General features: G+C 37.8%; 4 protein-coding genes across 9 annotated transcripts; 1 reads left to right on the top strand and 3 right to left on the bottom strand.

Moving 5' to 3' along the window:
* Positions 1-262: 262 nt before the first annotated feature.
* Positions 263-2,956, bottom strand: LOC136780179 (probable maleylacetoacetate isomerase 2). The gene is made up of 5 exons (XM_066738361.1): positions 2,778-2,956; positions 2,440-2,491; positions 2,221-2,369; positions 1,947-2,151; positions 263-1,877 (listed from the first exon to the last, which is right to left on the bottom strand). Exons 1-5 carry the CDS (start codon positions 2,793-2,795, stop codon positions 1,648-1,650), a joined length of 654 nt encoding a protein of 217 aa, XP_066594458.1. The 5' UTR covers positions 2,796-2,956; the 3' UTR covers positions 263-1,647.
* A 204-nt stretch (positions 2,957-3,160) lies between these two features.
* On the top strand, positions 3,161-4,504 carry LOC136779978 (uncharacterized). 4 transcript variants are annotated; one of them, XM_066737975.1, is made up of 3 exons: positions 3,161-3,226; positions 3,971-4,196; positions 4,274-4,504. In XM_066737975.1, exons 2-3 carry the CDS (start codon positions 4,010-4,012, stop codon positions 4,444-4,446), a joined length of 360 nt encoding a protein of 119 aa, XP_066594072.1. In that variant the 5' UTR covers positions 3,161-3,226; positions 3,971-4,009; the 3' UTR covers positions 4,447-4,504. The 4 variants fall into 4 exon arrangements, with proteins under 4 accessions (XP_066594072.1, XP_066594070.1, XP_066594071.1 ...); XM_066737973.1 differs by having other exon boundaries at positions 3,168-3,298; XM_066737974.1 differs by lacking the exon at positions 3,161-3,226 and adding an exon at positions 3,559-3,832.
* Positions 4,505-4,559: 55 nt separating this feature from the next.
* Positions 4,560-6,768, bottom strand: LOC136779977 (protein salvador homolog 1-like). Its single transcript, XM_066737971.1, has 5 exons — positions 5,916-6,768; positions 5,772-5,848; positions 5,131-5,714; positions 4,768-5,073; positions 4,560-4,697 (listed from the first exon to the last, which is right to left on the bottom strand). Exons 1-5 carry the CDS (start codon positions 6,004-6,006, stop codon positions 4,595-4,597), a joined length of 1,161 nt encoding a protein of 386 aa, XP_066594068.1. The 5' UTR covers positions 6,007-6,768; the 3' UTR covers positions 4,560-4,594.
* Positions 6,769-6,894: 126 nt separating this feature from the next.
* On the bottom strand, positions 6,895-17,047 carry MTA1-like (metastasis associated 1-like). Of its 3 annotated transcripts, XM_066737967.1 has the most exons (13): positions 16,146-17,047; positions 15,077-15,144; positions 14,894-14,987; positions 12,067-12,246; positions 10,495-10,746; positions 10,135-10,406; positions 9,863-10,051; positions 9,355-9,777; positions 8,655-9,255; positions 8,426-8,576; positions 8,308-8,336; positions 7,842-8,100; positions 6,895-7,770 (listed from the first exon to the last, which is right to left on the bottom strand). In XM_066737967.1, exons 1-13 carry the CDS (start codon positions 16,261-16,263, stop codon positions 7,632-7,634), a joined length of 2,775 nt encoding a protein of 924 aa, XP_066594064.1. In that variant the 5' UTR covers positions 16,264-17,047; the 3' UTR covers positions 6,895-7,631. The 3 variants fall into 3 exon arrangements, with proteins under 3 accessions (XP_066594064.1, XP_066594066.1, XP_066594065.1); XM_066737969.1 differs by lacking the exon at positions 12,067-12,246 and having other exon boundaries at positions 16,146-17,046; XM_066737968.1 differs by lacking the exon at positions 8,308-8,336 and having other exon boundaries at positions 8,427-8,576; positions 16,146-17,046.

Below are 17,047 nucleotides of genomic sequence, written 5' to 3' on the forward strand. Positions count from 1 at the left end.
GGTGTTACAATTAATATTCTTATTGCCATTATTTCATCAGACTATACAACAATCGCGCAGCAACTATAATAAATGTTTTAAGTTGTTTCTAAAAAAAAGTACGATCTTATTAATCCTTTTATCTAAATAAAGTGTGTATACATTTCACCTTATAAAATTGCTTTCGCTATTTCCCTTATCATTTTTTTATGAAACAATTCTAAACACAGTTATCAATTCAATTCTTAAGGAAGATTAGTTCTTGGAATTTTATTCTCGCAAGTTGTTTACGGAAAAACGCGCAATTTATTATTTTAAATTATGTACAATTACAAAATGTTCATACAGTTTCGTCTCCGCTGTATATGCCTGGAATGGAAAATTAAAAATCTTACTGATAAATTAATAACAATTAATTGTAAACTTTATAATTGGTTTTCGTTCATTTAGAACATACAAATATTATCTTGTACGATAAATGTAAAACCGTACGTACGTTAAGCTGCTTAAGAATAAAGCATTTGAAGCTTGAAATTTTTCTTAAAATTCTAATTGGTAAAAAATTATTACCAACGATGAAAATATATTCGCTCTGGACTGAACATTGCAGTCGTCCCTATGGCTACATCTTTTTTTCCTGAACTAAACGTGTAGCGCAAAACATGCGCATAAAAAATACATCGTACCTTATCTCATAAGTTTCAAAAGGTAAAAAGTGTAAAAAAGTTTTATAAAATTCCGAACACTTAGAATTCGTATTGAGTTATATCAAAAAGAAATTGAAAAACAACGAGATATTACTTTGAGTAAAAAAATGGTTTGTACTTTTCTCTCCTCGGTACAATTAAGCTTGAGCATGATGTGATCTTGTGCACTCTTGGATAATTTTACGTTTAGATCACTACTCTACACAGTTGCATTTATTCCCACCATTCAATAACAACATTTTGGTCTTAATTTCTACATAAGATAAAAGTAATGAAAAAGTAATATTACATATAGCCATAGGTATAAAAGTAAACTTTTGATTTTCGACAACAGAACCTATTTGCAATAGGTTTTACAAAAATGCTATATAAAAGTTAAAACAAACTTTGATAATTTTGATTTAGCAAATAAAAATAAACAGTTAAAATCAAATGTTGGCGTCTACATCCTAATTATTATGCAAGCATAAGAACTGTAATGTCATTCGGTTTATTTCAAAGTAGCACAGTATACCCTTCGATTTTATTAACGGGAACTTAAGCGGGGCTCTTTGAATTTCGTTGACTATACGTCTCACTTGGCAAAGTTTTTATTCATTAATATTTGCCGCCGATAAGCTACTGTGTATTTTATGCATATCCAATGTACAAATGTAGTTTGAGTGACAGCGGCGTCAAAACGCGATAATTAAATTATCGGTATACATATAATCATAATAATTATAATGTACACTATAAGTTTTAATAAAGTAAAAATTTGTGTTAGTACCCGTAGTAATAGAAGTAATCATTTAAAGTTTACAGGAATGAAGAAATTGTTATATAAAAATGTTATATAATTTTACAAATAAATCTATAAAAAAAATATTGCCACTTGTCACTATTAAACCACATAAGGAAAGACCACTTTTTTCTTAATTCTAATTGCTTAGAATAGGAAAAGAGTGGTCTGCCTTGCTTGCTACTTAGTTGCCTCTGGAGGACAGTCAGGCTGATTATTAGGATGGGCTGCTGTAAAAGCAGGGTGGTTCTCTAAATGCCGATCTACCCTTAAAATGGTAGGAAATGGCCGTAAATCAACATGGAACCTTCTGGCACTGAAAATTTGTGGCACTAAACAGCAGTCAGCCATTGTGATTTCATCACCTACACAATATTTACCAGCACTGGATGATAAGAGTTTCTCAACAGCTAAATGATAAGAAAAACAATGTTAAGTTTACAGCAAATCTTTCATTATTGAAGTGTATAAGATAATACCTGTTAAACCTCGGGTAATCCAATGCTGAGCCCACTCTTTTTTCCTTTCTTCTCCAACATATATTAAAACAACCAAGTTTTGCAGTGGCTGAATTCCACTACCAATAACTTCACAGATTTCTCTTACCCTAGCTCTTTTAACTGGATCTGCAGGTAATAATGGGCGATGAGGCCTGGTTTCTTCTAAATACTGCAATATGTTTAGCTAAAAATTGAATAAACATAATTGGTAATTTAAATTTCTTTAACTTTTTGAAATAATTAACTAACTTACAGATTCTATCAATGTATGATTGTCAATATGAAGAGCAGGCACATGTTCCATTGGATTTATTTCTCGGTATTCATTAGAATGTTGCTCTCCCCCATTTTTTACAAGGCTTACTGGTTTAATGTCGTAAGGTATTTCCTTCAAATTTAATGCTAGAATATTGAAGAATTATATTCAAGGCTTTTTTATGTTCAAACAAATAAAAGAAAATAAATAACATACCAATTCTTACTCTCCAAGAGCAAGAGCTTCTCCAGTAAGAGTATAAAATCGGCTGAAATAAGGAAATAAAGTATAAAAATATAGAATTCTTAATGTCAAACTCATTAATGCTCATCGGATAGATATAATTAATGGAAAAAAATTAGCATATAGCCGAACGAAAACAGGCTTGAAACCTGATTTAAGATAAAAACTACCGTAGGACAGAAGTAAACAAGGCCATTGAATTTGAAATAGCATATTACTTATAACGGAGCGTCGATTCTCTAATTGATCGGTGAGAAAGGAAGATTGCCAGAATTCTTTTAAAAAAAGCCGGTCTTTTTTCGTAAACTCACCTTCCCCATGACGGACATCTCGCCAAGATCTGACGGACGGAGTCGACGATTGAGACTTTTTATTCGTAAAAGGATCAAAAAATGATTCAGAGATCTGTCAAGACGAACACAGATTTTTCGGAAACTGGTCAACGCGCGAAATTACTCAGCTACTCCTTCCCTTTTATTCGACTGCCAGACTTCCCATTCCACTTCAGTCTTCTACTGATAGATTGTAGACGCGTGACTCTATGACCAATCAGATTTCACTTTTCTCTGTGCTAGCCAATCACCTTGTTCAAATTATACTATACGTCAGACTGCTCCAAGTCAACGATAACGAGGGATAGATATACATACATATACATAGTACTATATGTAGATAGGAGGGGAACTAGTGTGAAGTTGTGAACTACTGAGTGTGAACACTGTGAACTGGTTGTCTGGTTATTATAGGCGTTATAACTGCGGTGTGTAGAGATTAGGGGGAGGGTCAGAAGTATTGCTCATTTGGGTGTTTCTAACTTCTTTCATTTATTGAGGTAGCATTTCAATCCGAAGCGTATGCTCTTAATTGATTATACCTTCGCGCCATCTATCGAAATTGATGCGAAGCATCGCGTTTTACGCATGCATTACTTAGGCCGTGTTCCGTTATTGACTGTGAGTACTGAAAATCTATAGTTTATGTCACGCAAACTATAGATTACTAGTACTCACAGTCAATAACGGAACACGGCCTTAATATACATACATACTACACTATACAGGGTTTTTCTCTAACAGTACATTGATAGAAGGTCGGCTGCCTATTGGCTCCTGTTGGACTAATTTGTTAAAAAATACGGTCGATCTCTATTTTTTTCCTGTTTTATTATGTAATATGAATATGTGGAATTGTAGAACATGTTTATTATACAAAGAAAAAGTTTTTTATTTTTTGTCGAAATTGGGCAATTGATTAGCTTTATGTGAAAGTCCAATTATTGATGTTATAATTTGATTATGGCAATTCATGCTTAAAAATTTTCCAAATACTTACAGATTCAGACTATATAAACTGTTCTGCTTACTAAGTATGTAAGTGTATTAGTGTATTTACAAGAAGTTAGAATTTTCTGAATAGGACAATTTTGACGAATTGACTGATTTAGTTTAGTACACTAAAATTTACAATACTGAAAGTCTTAATATTTTCGCTTTATTTTTGGCAGCATTTGGAGCAGTTATAAGATACATGTTGATGATAAAAAATGAGTAATTTTTTCAAGAATGTTTTTCAATACATAAGTGTTTGGGGAAAATCCAAGGAGAAAGAACAATTAGAAAGATACAGAAAAAATTTGTCTTACGCTTACACTTTTTTTGCTTGGACATTATTATGCACTTTTATGTACAAGATGTTAAAAGATAGTGTTCCTGACAACAAAGAAGATTTGCGTGAGTACATTTGGTCTTACAGCTAAATTTATATTATTGTGATTGAAAATATCAATTAAGACTATTTGTATCTTTAGTTCGGAAAACGCTTCAACCACTTGAAGGAAAGTGGAATGTACACTCATATAAAATTAAAAATATGACTGTAGTAGAGCACACTGAAGATCAATATTTAAGTGCCGGAGGAAGGGTTCGAATAAAAAAAAAGAAGCAGGAAATAGAAAATAAGCAGTCAGATACAAACGAGTAATATGTAATATTTATATTATAAAGATTATACATAATCTTAAATAAAGTTATAATTTGTATTTATTGTGTTAAAAGAATTTATAAAATAGCAGATACCAGTATTGCTTTGTTCAAGGAACATTTATGTCAGTCAATAAATATTATTCCTTTTATGGAAGTGAACGCCTTAAGGCAACTGCCCCAGCAGAATTACTATTAGACTCAGAATTAAGTTCCTTTAATCTTTGTTCCATTTCACATAACAGTGCTGATCTAAAATAAATTCGTTTTAATAAAAAGATATTTAACCTATATATATTTAAAAGCATTAGAAGGAACTTACCTATATTCTTCATATCTCATAACAACCTCTTCTAATTCTTGTTTATACAGTCTTGTTAACATAGCATTAAAGCAATCTAGTTCCGGTAAACGAAATAACTCCCACCTTAATTTACGGTCTAGAGCAACGGATGCTCTACTATATACATATAACCAATGTGGAATTTCTTCATTCAAATATGGATTAGCTGGTACTAATACACTGTGAGAGTGAAAATGAGTATGGCGAGGAGGCGATACTACCCTCACTGCTTGCATCTCAAGAGGATAGCATGGATGTTCATACTGAGCTTGTCGTGTAATATGACTAAAAATTGATGTTTGTTTAATAAATTTTTCTTTGATTTTTCTCAAATTAACTTACTTGACATAATACACTCCATATTCTGGCGATTCTATCCTCTCCCAACCAGTTGGTAAACCCTCTTTCTCAAGAGGATGTGACCAATGGGTAGTTTTTGTATTATGATCAATATAATACTTTCTCCCTCTGAGAGTAAAATCAACAGACCATCCTGGTGGTAATGGCAATTCTTCTGACTGCTCATTTCTTGAATTTGGCCTTTCTGAATGACATCTAGTAAACCCTGCATTCTGTCTGTAAGCAGAATGGTTGTACTCTTCATATCCTGTATCAATATCAAAGGGTAAAAAAGGCATCTGTGGTGTTTGAACACGATCTGAATGATATTCAGAACCAGCATATTGATTGACATAAGTATGAGATACAGCAGGAGAGAGTCCTGTATGATATAATGGTGTAGTAGTACGGGATGACATCCCATCACCGGAGCTTGTATGAACTGACAGACTAGCAAATCTTTGTGCCAAATCTGGTACAGAACTGTTTGGTGTATATTTTCCTTCATGACTACCCAATCCTACTGCACTCATTGTGGTTTTGGTATTCCCAAATTTTTGTACCATACTTGGTTGTTGAGAAATGGACTGTAAATATCATACTGTAGTAAATGCATTAAAATGAACTATTCAGTAAGATTTTACCATGGATGCTGGTATGGATGCATGATTATTTCTTCTTCTTGTCCTTCTATTAGGCTCTGTTGTCCAAACGTTGATAACTGAAAGCAAATTAAAAAATGACAAAGATAAGCGTTTTTAGTGTTAAAGTTATTCTACCAAACTTACTAGGCATTTCAGGTGGTGCATCTTTCTTAACATATTTCCCAACAACTCCTTCTTTAATTGTTCTTAAATCTTTATTTTTTCGAGATAACATCACAATGAAGTTGTTAAACGTATTATATTTGATATAAAAATTGCAAATTTCATTTATAACCTACAATCCCAACATTCCAGAAAGAATGAATAAACTTTCTTGGGTTGTTAAAAAATTATGAATCATTACATGACTATTATGATTTTTCTATAATGGTTAAATTAAACCAAAAAATGACTCTCTATTTCAAATAAATCTTTTGCCATCTGTTTTTAATGCCACCATTTTCACGGATAAAGCATCTCTGTCTGTTTTACTCTACAAAGTACCTCTACATTGATACGCAAAACGCACTCTTCCATTATATGATCGGGCTGGTACATACATACATTGGTATATTATGTCCTTTCCAGCTTCCAAACGTATTTTACGCTACGACACATTATGTTGTCAAATAAATAATTTTATTTACTATCTTTGATGGACCAATTTTTATGAAACCATCCAATTGAAATTTTTTATGTTTACTTTTGAAATTCGAATAGATATTAAACAAAAAATGATTAACGCCACTTGAAAAATAAAAACAAAAAAATACAATTCAATCAAATTTTAAAAACTCAAAGCAAAAAGTAAAGGTCTTTTATATGCAATCTTAAAGGTTTGATTTACCACTAAAAAGTTGTGTGTTGCCAACTACGTCAGACCCGCAAATAATTTTAATTGACATTTAATTAACCATACGAAAAGTGAGAAATATAGCAAGTATGATTAATAATTATAAAACTTTTTAGATAATAATGAGCAAGTATTTAAGTAAAGAATCATATTAAGATAAATATGTACATTTTTGACAGATTAAACACGTGCTGTTATAATTTTAATTGTTAAGACGGAAATAAGGGTGCAGGGAAGGAGAAGAGGAAAAAGGATGATTGTATTTTCCACTTATGCTTATGTTTATTTATTAATTGTTGCGACGGAAGTCATCAAACTTGAAAATTTAATAAAAATATTCACAATGAGCATTCTTTCTCTCTTTCTTTCTCCCGTACGTACTTCCCTTTCTCTCTATCTCACATTCGTTTCTATAACGCGTAAGACTGAAACATTTTTGAGCCTATACGCGTATTACACGGGCCAATTTTACCAGCGCTTAAAGTCATGTCCAACATCTTTATCGGCAACACTATTGTTATTATATCATTATCATTATCATCATCATCATTATCATGGACACTGTGCTGTCGGGCTATGCGTGTATGAATGTGTGGTTTATGATGTATATGTACATTCAATTATTAATAATTATTATTAATAACAACAATAATTAATTAATACGAATAGAAAATCATGTTTCACGTTGAATGACTTGATTTTTTTAAATTCGATGAACAACGATTTCAGTTGTCCTTCGTTCACAAAGGTGAAATGTATCTCGATTAAACATTCACAGCAACATACGGGGTTGATGATTCTCTGTTAAGCAAGGTTTTCGATTTCGGCGCACAATTGCTACGGGTAGCGAGATAATTTCTTGCTTAGCATTGAAGCTGCTCACGCGACGATACACATGCAGCGAGAATCTTTTCCCGCAATTTCCGTTATCGAATTATTACAATTACAGCACGATTCTTGTAGGACAGCTGACAACGGCGACTCGCCTAATTGATTAAACTCGTCATTCAGTCGAGAATTACGACCATGTCGTCGCCACGAACCGCTCTCTGTGGATGAGGAGGATGTAAAGGTGCTGGTAACCTGCGCCAAGGCTTACGTGCGGCCCTTCGCAATTCCACCGATGATAATGTTCTTCTGAGTCTTCTACAAAAAGAAAACAATCATAATTAACAATATCAAATAAAATATCATAAGAGGCACAGTTTGTGACTTACTTAGTCTGGTCTGTTGCTCGGAAGTACACATCATCCGGTGCATCCATCCACGAAATCACTTGTTTTCGAGCATTGCTTCTCGAAAGTGGTGCACCGTGAGGAAGAGAATGTGGATGGGTAGCTCTGCCATTAAGAGGTGGTGCCAATGGAAGAACAGCAGGTGAGACATGCTCCAAAGCATGTTTTGCGTGCAGTGGCGTTGAATGATGCGCTCGCTTCGCAGGAGGCCCACCGGCAAGCCCTGCGCTCAGGGCAATACCTGCAATAACAATAGATTATAAAACTATAATAATTTTCAATATCTTTTATTTATAGAAAACAAAATAACTGCGATTTTAGCGTGTATATTTAAACGGGTAAATTGAGAAATTTTATTTTTGCCTCTCTCCAAATTTTAAGAATATTACAGACGGACTTCCGACATAGAATGGATAATGCAATGCAAAATATACATTTCGCGTATTACCTTCATCCCAATCCACATCCGAGTAGAAGCCAACAAACAGAGACAAAAATCAATACCCGCATTTAAGTAATCGATATACTCTACAAAGACGGTCAATATTAATTTCAACAGAAACTTACCATCCGAGCCATTTATCTCGTCGTACGGGGGCCTTGTGCGTTTCAAAATAGTTTGCTGCGCCTGCATAGTAGGTTGAGGCTGCGGTGGAGTTATCGTTAGACGATCAACCTCGGGTTTATTTGGAACTCTTTCATACAAGAGGCTACCGTCTGTAAATTAAAAATTGAAAATTAGAAATTCATTGAGAAGCGATTGATAATGTAGAAAAGAAAAGGAGACTGACTAACCAGGAGCTTTTGGTGGTCTCGGGAAGGAGACTCGATCCGGCTGTTTACGTTGTGCTGGAGCGGTCAAAGCCAGCCAGTCCCAATCTCCAGGAGTTCTAGGAGCTGGATGGTCGCCCAGTCTTGTAGCAATATCAGTTACGCGAGGGCGGGGTCTTGGTCTGACAGCTCTGGCTAAGATACGAAGTTCCGCAGGTGTTTTTGATGCTAGTTGAGGCGAAGCACAGAGATGTCGTAACGGTGTAGCATTTACTGGCTGGTGAGGCGCTCTTGCTGCATGACGTGTACGCAATTGGGCAGCACATAGACGACGGGCTGCTCGCGCGAGTGCTGAAGTTCTTAGATAAAACGCCGATCGGGTCTTCATGACCGGTCTGGGGGAGCCACCACCTCCTCCACCTCCGGTGCCACTGCCACGCAGGTCGACACCATGCGCGCTCGCATAGTGCCGACTCAAATGTGCTTTAAGCTTGAACTCTTTGCCGCATGATGGGATGCTACAACGATGCGGTCGGTGCGCCCCGCCGATTCCTTTGCTCTCTTCGTCGGAACCAGCTCCACCGCGTTTCCGCTCCAGGTCGGCATCATCGATGCGAGACGGTACCTGTGTTCGTGCAACCCATTAGCAATTATCATCCTCCCAACAATTAGCTCTCACTCAGCAAATTACTAAATAAACTCAAAGAAAACAGTAGATTATTACCTTCAATCCTCCATACTTCTTCCAGTATAACCAGCAAGGATGACAGAGACGACATTGCATTTGAGAAGGTCCCCAGGCATACCATTGAGCACTCTGCATTACTTGACAGCTCTCACAGGGTTTAGTTCCAACCCCCACCAAAAGCATCCCGGTATTATCGGGGCCCATATTACCATTACTGTTGCCATTTAATATACTGCTAGGCTTGCCGTTACTACTGCTATTATTATTACCCAATGGTATTATAGTAGCAGCTGATGGAACATTTGAAGGAGCGGGTGTTTTGTTATAATTTGGTATGTAAACTTGTTTTAATTTACTTTCAGCCTCGACAGCCTTCACCCTTTTCTGTTGCACGTAACGGTCCGTTGTTTTCCACATGTAATAATACTCGATAATATTCTTTAATGTTTTCCAGGGTAACTGTTAGGAATCGAAGTCAAATTATAAATTTGGTATATGTTTAATGTTTCAAGAAAACGCTTAAGAGAGGGTAATGTATACTTACAAAGTCTGTGCGTATATCTGAAAAATCTTTGCCATATTTATCGAGGGCTTCCTCGAAGAGATTTGCTTCAGAGGCACTCCACTCTTCCATCTCGTCTCTACATAATACTGGACCAGAGCTGGGCACCAAAGAGGACATTGCTTTTGCTACATCGTAATTATGCCGATGTAATGTATCCATTGCGTGAAACTAAAATGAAAAATGTTTGCGTTTTATAAATGAAAGTTTCAGTTATTTACGAAAGTCACGTATTTTCTTAACGGAATGCTTACTAGAGTAATGTCTCGAGACGCAGCAGCAGCTGACATATGTAAAGATGGTTGTTTGACGGAAGATGAGCAATCCAAAGCTCTTGCGAATGTTCCTACAGATCGACTGACAACAAGAAATTGATCGATTTGACGATCCGTCAATGAATGTCGTGGCGTCCACACTAATGATTCTAAATCCTGCTGTTTGCGTGGGTCAGCTTCTCTCTCTGCTGGTGTTAACGGAGCTGGTGCTATACTGTCAGCTTGGTATTTACTACCTACTCTGATCTCACCTACAAAATAATCACAATTGATTAATAATAAGCTTAACGATAACAAAAATTATCTATATTAAAAATAAATTAAATCGTAAGAATATACCTTTATCAGCGAGTAAAGTGCGCTGAGCAGGATCGAACACTAAACAGTAGAAAAAGGAGTCTTCCTTGTTGAGATAACTCAATAAGGATTCTGTCTCATTTAACAAAGTGACGCAACATTTGCCTCTAATATGAGTGGCTGGCATTGTTTCCACCTGTCGTGAAAGAAACAACTCTCTGTGCTTCATCTGATGACGTTGCTTAGAACTTAATTCAGTTGCTCCTCCAGCCCCCGCAACACCTTCTTCCATCCCTATATTATAATAATAAGAAAGAAATATAGTTATTCAAAATAAAGTATTTTTGCCTCAATTGGAGCTTAATTAAAGCCAAAAAAATGATACTCGAAACAGAATTACAGCCGAAAAATCAAATAAAATCGAAATCATTCTCTCGTATCGGTACAAGAATTATCGTACAAACTATTCGGAGGAGTTATAGAGAACATAAGGTAAGACGTAAACCAATGCTTGTGAAATTATAGAAATTAATAATAAGGATAATTATCTACAGAATTATAATTCATATATGTTGAATTATTAAGATGATTGAGTAACTGTTATTATAGCCCTCGTTAATTTGATTATTGATTAAACAATAGGGACTTGCTAATTATCTTCGATTAGCTCGCTCGCTGGCACACACACAATTAATTAATTATTATTTTAACTTGTAAAACTCATAAAAATGTTCATATTTTTCGAACGACGCGACAAGATTGCATGTATTTCACTGCGATAATGCGAAACCATAGAAAATGGAACGTAAATGAAACGCAGAGACCTGGTATCGAGAACCAAAAGCATCAAGCAGAGCAGTCATTTAAAAAAAAAAAAAAAAAAAGTAAGAGCAATAATAGGTTTAACGATTTTATTCTTCGAAAATAAATGAACTAATTGATGTGGGATTTAAAAATTACTGAAGAAGCCTCAGATTACTAAAGAATCATCATTAGGTGCGACGGGATTTTTTCTATCTATCAAGAAAAGACTGGGAGCTGACTCTAACCGTCGAATATAGGAAACTGGCAGGATATAAAAGATGAATTATAGGAAAAAGAGAGAAGGAAATGCTGGGATTGGATGAGAGAAAATAAGAAAATGAGAGAAAGGCGAATGTACGGGCGTTTCTTTAGCGAAGGTGGAAGGATCCCTTGGCTTAACTTAAAAAGAAGGAATCGCTAACTAGCCCAAAATTATTGTCTCTTTGGCCTTACAGTGAATTTCGACCTAAGTTTACAGTGCACACCAAGATTACAAAGAATTTTAAATCCCGCCGCAAATCAATAGCCGTAAATCATCACTGGCTTCTCTATCTGATTAATGAGATAATCAGAAGCTGCTTTACTACCATCTACCGACGAATCTAACAGCGTCTGTACTGATCTTTACCAGGAATATGTGTGATATTACATACATACTATATTGATTATACAAAGATATATACATTACGAGAAAACAAGTAGGCAAATTTGAGTGATTTTAGAGAAGGAGGATAAATGATTTTTGAGGGGTCGTTTGCGCAGAGATTCGTCCGTGGATGTGACGCATTTTCTGATCAGCTGCTCACTCACCATGAGGCTCTTGAGCCTCTGATAGCTGGGGTTTCAGCCAACCCCCTTTCCCCCCTTTGTTCATCACTTTGGGCCCGATCCCATCTTTACTAGTCATTTCCTTAGTAGTCTCTGCATTCTCGAGTTTCTGATTCTGCGTGCTCGCAGGGGATTCCGACCTCTGCTGCTCCGCGCTTGCCACTGGAATTTTCATCAGACAACCCACTCTCTACCATATCTCAGATATTATCTCGACGATTTCGATGCGATTTACTCATTCGCCTTCGAAATTTCTAGATCTGCCGGAGCGGATCTATCGTACATTATCTTATTGTATTTTATTATCTTTGCTTTCTTTATTTCTACAACAGTACAACAACATTGACACGAGCAAACACAACATCGATTTCGCTTTATTTTGCCAGCCTCACTCGCGAATGCACATTTATTTTTGAAATCTTTCCCGGACTATAGTATTGATTTTTCGGCATGCTCAGGTGGAGCAAGGATATTTTTCAAAGATTTCCTCTCACTCCACCTTTCCTAATTCTCTCCTGTATCATGAGGAATCGATAGGTTCAACGTACTCGCGCGCTCACACACAGACAAACACACGTATACTTTTAGTATTCCTCTTTCGCTCAATTTTACAAATTTCTTTGCTCTAGTGTATTTATCGATTGGTTCACGTCCTTGGGCCGATATCGAAATTTATCACGCAATAGTATTTCCCTCGAAGCGTTATATACGCGTTATATGAAATTGAGAGATATAAATATATCTCTCTTTCACACAAGAGCCGATATTACAAACAATTACGAACGCGCTAATTTTTCACGCGAAACGCCATAGCCTGGCGCATTTTACCAAATTGCAATATTACCGAGCGCACGAAATATCGCTTTATTTTTGTTTTTAAACTCTCCATCCCTGGTAAAGGCAAATTTTTCATCAAACAATTCTCAGGCACACGAGAGTCAAGAGAAATTAATTTCATGCACGTGCTGCTTCAATGTTTCCTGCAGGATGGAATATTCGTTTTCGTTTAAATGAAATCCTTTCAACGAGTCACTTGAGCATATCCTATCGATTTCTGCATACAAAAGACAAATGCGGCGCAGTGGTATGAAATTTCGTAGATGCAAATATAAATGTTGGTATTTTTAATTCTTTATAATAGCTATTTTCCAAGATTGTGTTTCCCTTTAATGAAAATCGAAAGCAATGTTTACGGCAAAGGGTTTTGGTGTTTGGATCTCTGTGTGTAGCTATATAGCTCGTCTGGATGAAGATTGATGGAAGATACCGATGTGTATTTTTGTGAAAATTCGAGAAACACGTTGGCGTGGGCAAAACGTAGGATGGGGAGAGAAGCCGATTCGGAGCAAATACCGCCGGACGGGCGTACACATCGACATAGAAAGCGGTCTCACATACGTAGAAAAGGCAGGCGTGGGGTGGTGTAGGGGGACCTGGGAGGGGGAGGGGTGGAGGACACCCGGCGAAAGGAGAACAGGGGGTTGCAAGGGGTTCTGGTTGAAGCTGGAGCCATGGGAGGGGGCAAATGCTTAAAACGAAGATGGCTAGTGGAGCCCACCATTTTCGCCCAGGCTCTCCTCTCCTCTATGTGCGTGTGTGCGACATACCTCTACCCCCCTAGACACACACACATAGAGAGAAATCTCCACTTCCATAAGGCACTCATACAGAGTCCAAGGGAGCCTGCACGTACACGCTTCAACGTTCTCGCACCCACACGAGTGACGCCTGGTTCCCCTACACCGACAAATTTCAAACTCTCTTTCGTCCCTGTATGCGCGTCCATGTAACACACACCCGAGCAACCCCTGCGTCAGTCATTCATTTAGTTGAGGGTGGCGGGAGAAAAGGTGGGAGAAGAGGTGTGGGAGGTTCACCACCCCTTGCCCACCCCCAGGCAGATCGATACAACTCCCTGCTACCACCCCCTAACTTTACTTATTATACATACCCACCCCCACCCCCTCCCCCAATCCCCTCGTATCATTATCTTTTCCCGGTGCAAGAAAAATTCTCTACCCAACATCTATCCAACCACCGACAAATTCCAACCAGATACTATCCCTATTTTCCAAACGATCTCAATATTTTACCTCGGCTCAGTTTTTTATTCTGCGCCTTTTCACCGAGCCGGAAAGCCAGGCTCCTTCTCGCGCGCATTCGATACTCCGTTATTTCCGCTTCGAAAATCCCCATAGCGCTTACGATATTTTTTCAACTACAGTTTTCCACCTAACGCTTCCTCCTCCACGAGTCCCTCTTTCATCGATATTGATCCTTCTCATTGATTTCGTTTTTCATCATGATTCTTCACAAATATACTTTTCAATCAGGAGCAAACGTGTATTCGCCATTGGTCCAGTATATTTAATTTTTCGTTTAAATGAAATTTTCTGTGCTTAGTACTGTAGCTTTTCAACTATACTTTAGTATGATCCTAGATACGTCATTTATTGCATTGTGCTCTTTTCGTTTGCTATTGTTGAAAATACCAACATTTATGTTTTTTGTTCTTTTATACAAAATATTGATTTATTCCATGCTGCAGTCAACTTGTAATTATTAATAATGCATCTCTCTATTTAACAAGGGAGTTATTTACCTTCCATTGAATTTTTTTCATTTTACATGTTTCAACCCAAAGGCTTTTAATCAACTATTAAAAATCAGGCATTATTAACTATAATTATTACTGGTTTATTATCAGGTAGTGCATAAACATTGCAAACAAACTTGTCTACCCATGTATCCATCGTGTGAAAATAGTAGCTTGCCAAAGATAATGAAATATATTGATTATTTTACTCACACTGATGTTTATCCGCTAACATAATCAAAGTTGAAGGTAAATCCCTCCGCCTAAAGAAGCACATCACTTTTGCTTCTACATTTCCACTTGCGGTCTGCAATAAATGAAAGTAAAATAAACAGATAATTAATATGCACGGAGGAATCTTTGTATCATTAATAAGATTTAAGAAATATTTCTTACTTTATTTAATTCCTCTATCCTCCTGATTTGATAAGGAGATGTGGAGGATGTTTCAAAGTACACGTAATCTGAAAATCATTAAGAAATTATTAATCAATAAAACATTATTTGCTCTTACATAAGTTACTCATAGTCTCAAATGTAAGCAGAAGACTAATTCAATGTTAGTGGTAAATTTATAAATTAAGTACAGTGTGAGATTATAATGTAAAAAGTTGCAACAATGTATTGTAACGGACAAGGCGATTGCCGATCAAATTACGATACTGTCCATTGTGTTAACATTTCAAAGCTTGTACTTTTCCTCTCTCTAGAAATTAGTAAGGAAATGTGCAGGTAGCTGGAGGGTAATAATGGTATTTCTGCATTGTGTTACAAACGCAGGTAGTTATCGAGCATACGCGTTGCCATCGGTAGATTTGATCTGGAAGAAACTTTAGCGCGTAACACTGTGATTGGGCGAACGAGTATCGGTCGCATTATTGAAAACTCTTCGCAAAAAAGGTAAGTGAGGGTGGAGGGGGTAGGGGGTAAAGTGATAAAAAAAAGTCTTAAAAATACCAGAAATAGGAATGGAATGAAAATACAAAATAAGTGAGTGGAGGTATAAACCTTTGAAGAAATTGGAATGACTTCGTCGTTATGGTATGGGTCGACGGTTGCGATAGGGGGTTTTTGGGGGAGGGGAGGGGGGGAAAGGAGAGCAGACGAACGTAAAGGACGCTACGAGGAAGCTCGTTGGGAATGGGAGGATGGCGAGGAGAGAGGGTGGAGAGATCCAGATGAAGAGAGGAAAGAAGAGGGTCCCTGGTGCCGCAAGGGCAAAGGGGGGGGGGGTCTACAAGGGGGAAAGAGAGTAGAATAGAAAGAGTAAGAGAACGTATGAGACGGACGAAGGGGAAGGGAAGGGAAGCGGAGAGGCAAGGCAGGGGACGCCATCACGATTCCATTTGCAAAGATTAATTTCTCCGGGACTGGTTAATCAGAAAAAGCTTGGTTTGCCGCAGAGACGGAAAGTTACGAAATGAAAATTTGTCATGCCGGTGGTGGCGGGCATGGCTTTGCTTACCTCCCACCCGGTACATATTGGCCGTCATATTGCTGGCGTCCTGCGTGGCCCCGAGAGCGAAATTGGCGTTCTCGTGGTTCCCGTGGTTATCGTGATGGTATTCGGCCGGCATCGGCATCAAGCTCACCTAACTACCTCGCGCTCTGCCTTAACTGGCCTCGAGGCCTCAACTCGACTGACCTGGCCACCTGGCCCCTGGCCTCGCCACCAACCCGTGCACGACACTCCAACCGACACAGCCGACGCAGCCGACACTTGTCTTCGTACTCCTCGTCGTCGACGTCGTCCACCGAACCCGAGTCAACACTTTGCGGTGTCACTCCATCGTGTTTGTTTGTCCCTCATTAAATACCCTCTCTTTTCTTCGCTCCTCCCACTATTACCTTTCTTATTCCCTTTTTCAGTCTAACTCTATCTATCACTCTGTCTCTCTTTCTCTCTCTTTACCTCTCCCCACCCGTCCCTTGGTCAAAGCGGTCAAAGCCACTACACGCACTACACACACGAGTACGACAATCGACGGAGATGCTCTACTAGTCGCCACTGACACGAAAATCCTCGAAACTCCATATACACTGATCGTAGACGAAATACGATTCTTCAATGAGTTTGATTTTAGTAACGAAACGCAGGGAGGCGCGAGAGGAAGACGAAAATTTTCTCAGCACAGCCGGTCTCACGTGTCTGTTGAGCCAAAAAGCATTCTCACTGGCCGTTACTCCGCTTCCTACGAGTCGACGCCGCCATTTTCATTTGGCCCTGCGCTAAGTGTGCTCAACTGACTGCCAATTGCTGGTTGGTGCCGTTGCTTGGTGCTGGTGCTGCTACACGCACTCTGCAATGACTGCAATTCAGAATGCTTGCTTGCCCTGCCACTCTACTCGTCTGCACTGCTAGTACTG

Source organism: Prorops nasuta, unplaced genomic scaffold, assembly GCF_024137725.1.
Source record: "Prorops nasuta isolate Cenicafe-Biocafe unplaced genomic scaffold, Cenicafe_Pnas_1.2 PNAS00018, whole genome shotgun sequence".
Lineage (NCBI taxonomy): Eukaryota > Metazoa > Arthropoda > Insecta > Hymenoptera > Bethylidae > Prorops > Prorops nasuta.

Excerpts from the sequence above, each read along its gene's own strand:
- LOC136779977 (XM_066737971.1), bottom strand. The coding sequence starts at position 6,006 with ATGTTATCTCGAAAAAATAAAGATTTAAGAACAATTAAAGAAGGAGTT. Across the intron at positions 5,849-5,915 it reads TGCACCACCTGAAATGCCTA|TTATCAACGTTTGGACAACA; the intron begins GTAAGTTTGGTA and ends ATTTGCTTTCAG. Across the intron at positions 4,698-4,767 it reads ATGAGATATGAAGAATATAG|ATCAGCACTGTTATGTGAAA; the intron begins GTAAGTTCCTTC and ends AATTTATTTTAG.
- LOC136779978 (XM_066737975.1), top strand. The coding sequence starts at position 4,010 with ATGAGTAATTTTTTCAAGAATGTTTTTCAATACATAAGTGTTTGGGGA. Across the intron at positions 4,197-4,273 it reads TGACAACAAAGAAGATTTGC|TTCGGAAAACGCTTCAACCA; the intron begins GTGAGTACATTT and ends TTGTATCTTTAG.
- MTA1-like (XM_066737967.1), bottom strand. The coding sequence starts at position 16,263 with ATGCCGATGCCGGCCGAATACCATCACGATAACCACGGGAACCACGAG. Across the intron at positions 10,747-12,066 it reads AGAGGCTCAAGAGCCTCATG|GGATGGAAGAAGGTGTTGCG; the intron begins GTGAGTGAGCAG and ends ATTATAATATAG. Across the intron at positions 10,407-10,494 it reads CACTTTACTCGCTGATAAAG|GTGAGATCAGAGTAGGTAGT; the intron begins GTATATTCTTAC and ends ATTATTTTGTAG.
- LOC136780179 (XM_066738361.1), bottom strand. Across the intron at positions 2,370-2,439 it reads CTCTTGGAGAGTAAGAATTG|CATTAAATTTGAAGGAAATA; the intron begins GTATGTTATTTA and ends TCAATATTCTAG. Across the intron at positions 2,152-2,220 it reads ATCATACATTGATAGAATCT|CTAAACATATTGCAGTATTT; the intron begins GTAAGTTAGTTA and ends TTCAATTTTTAG.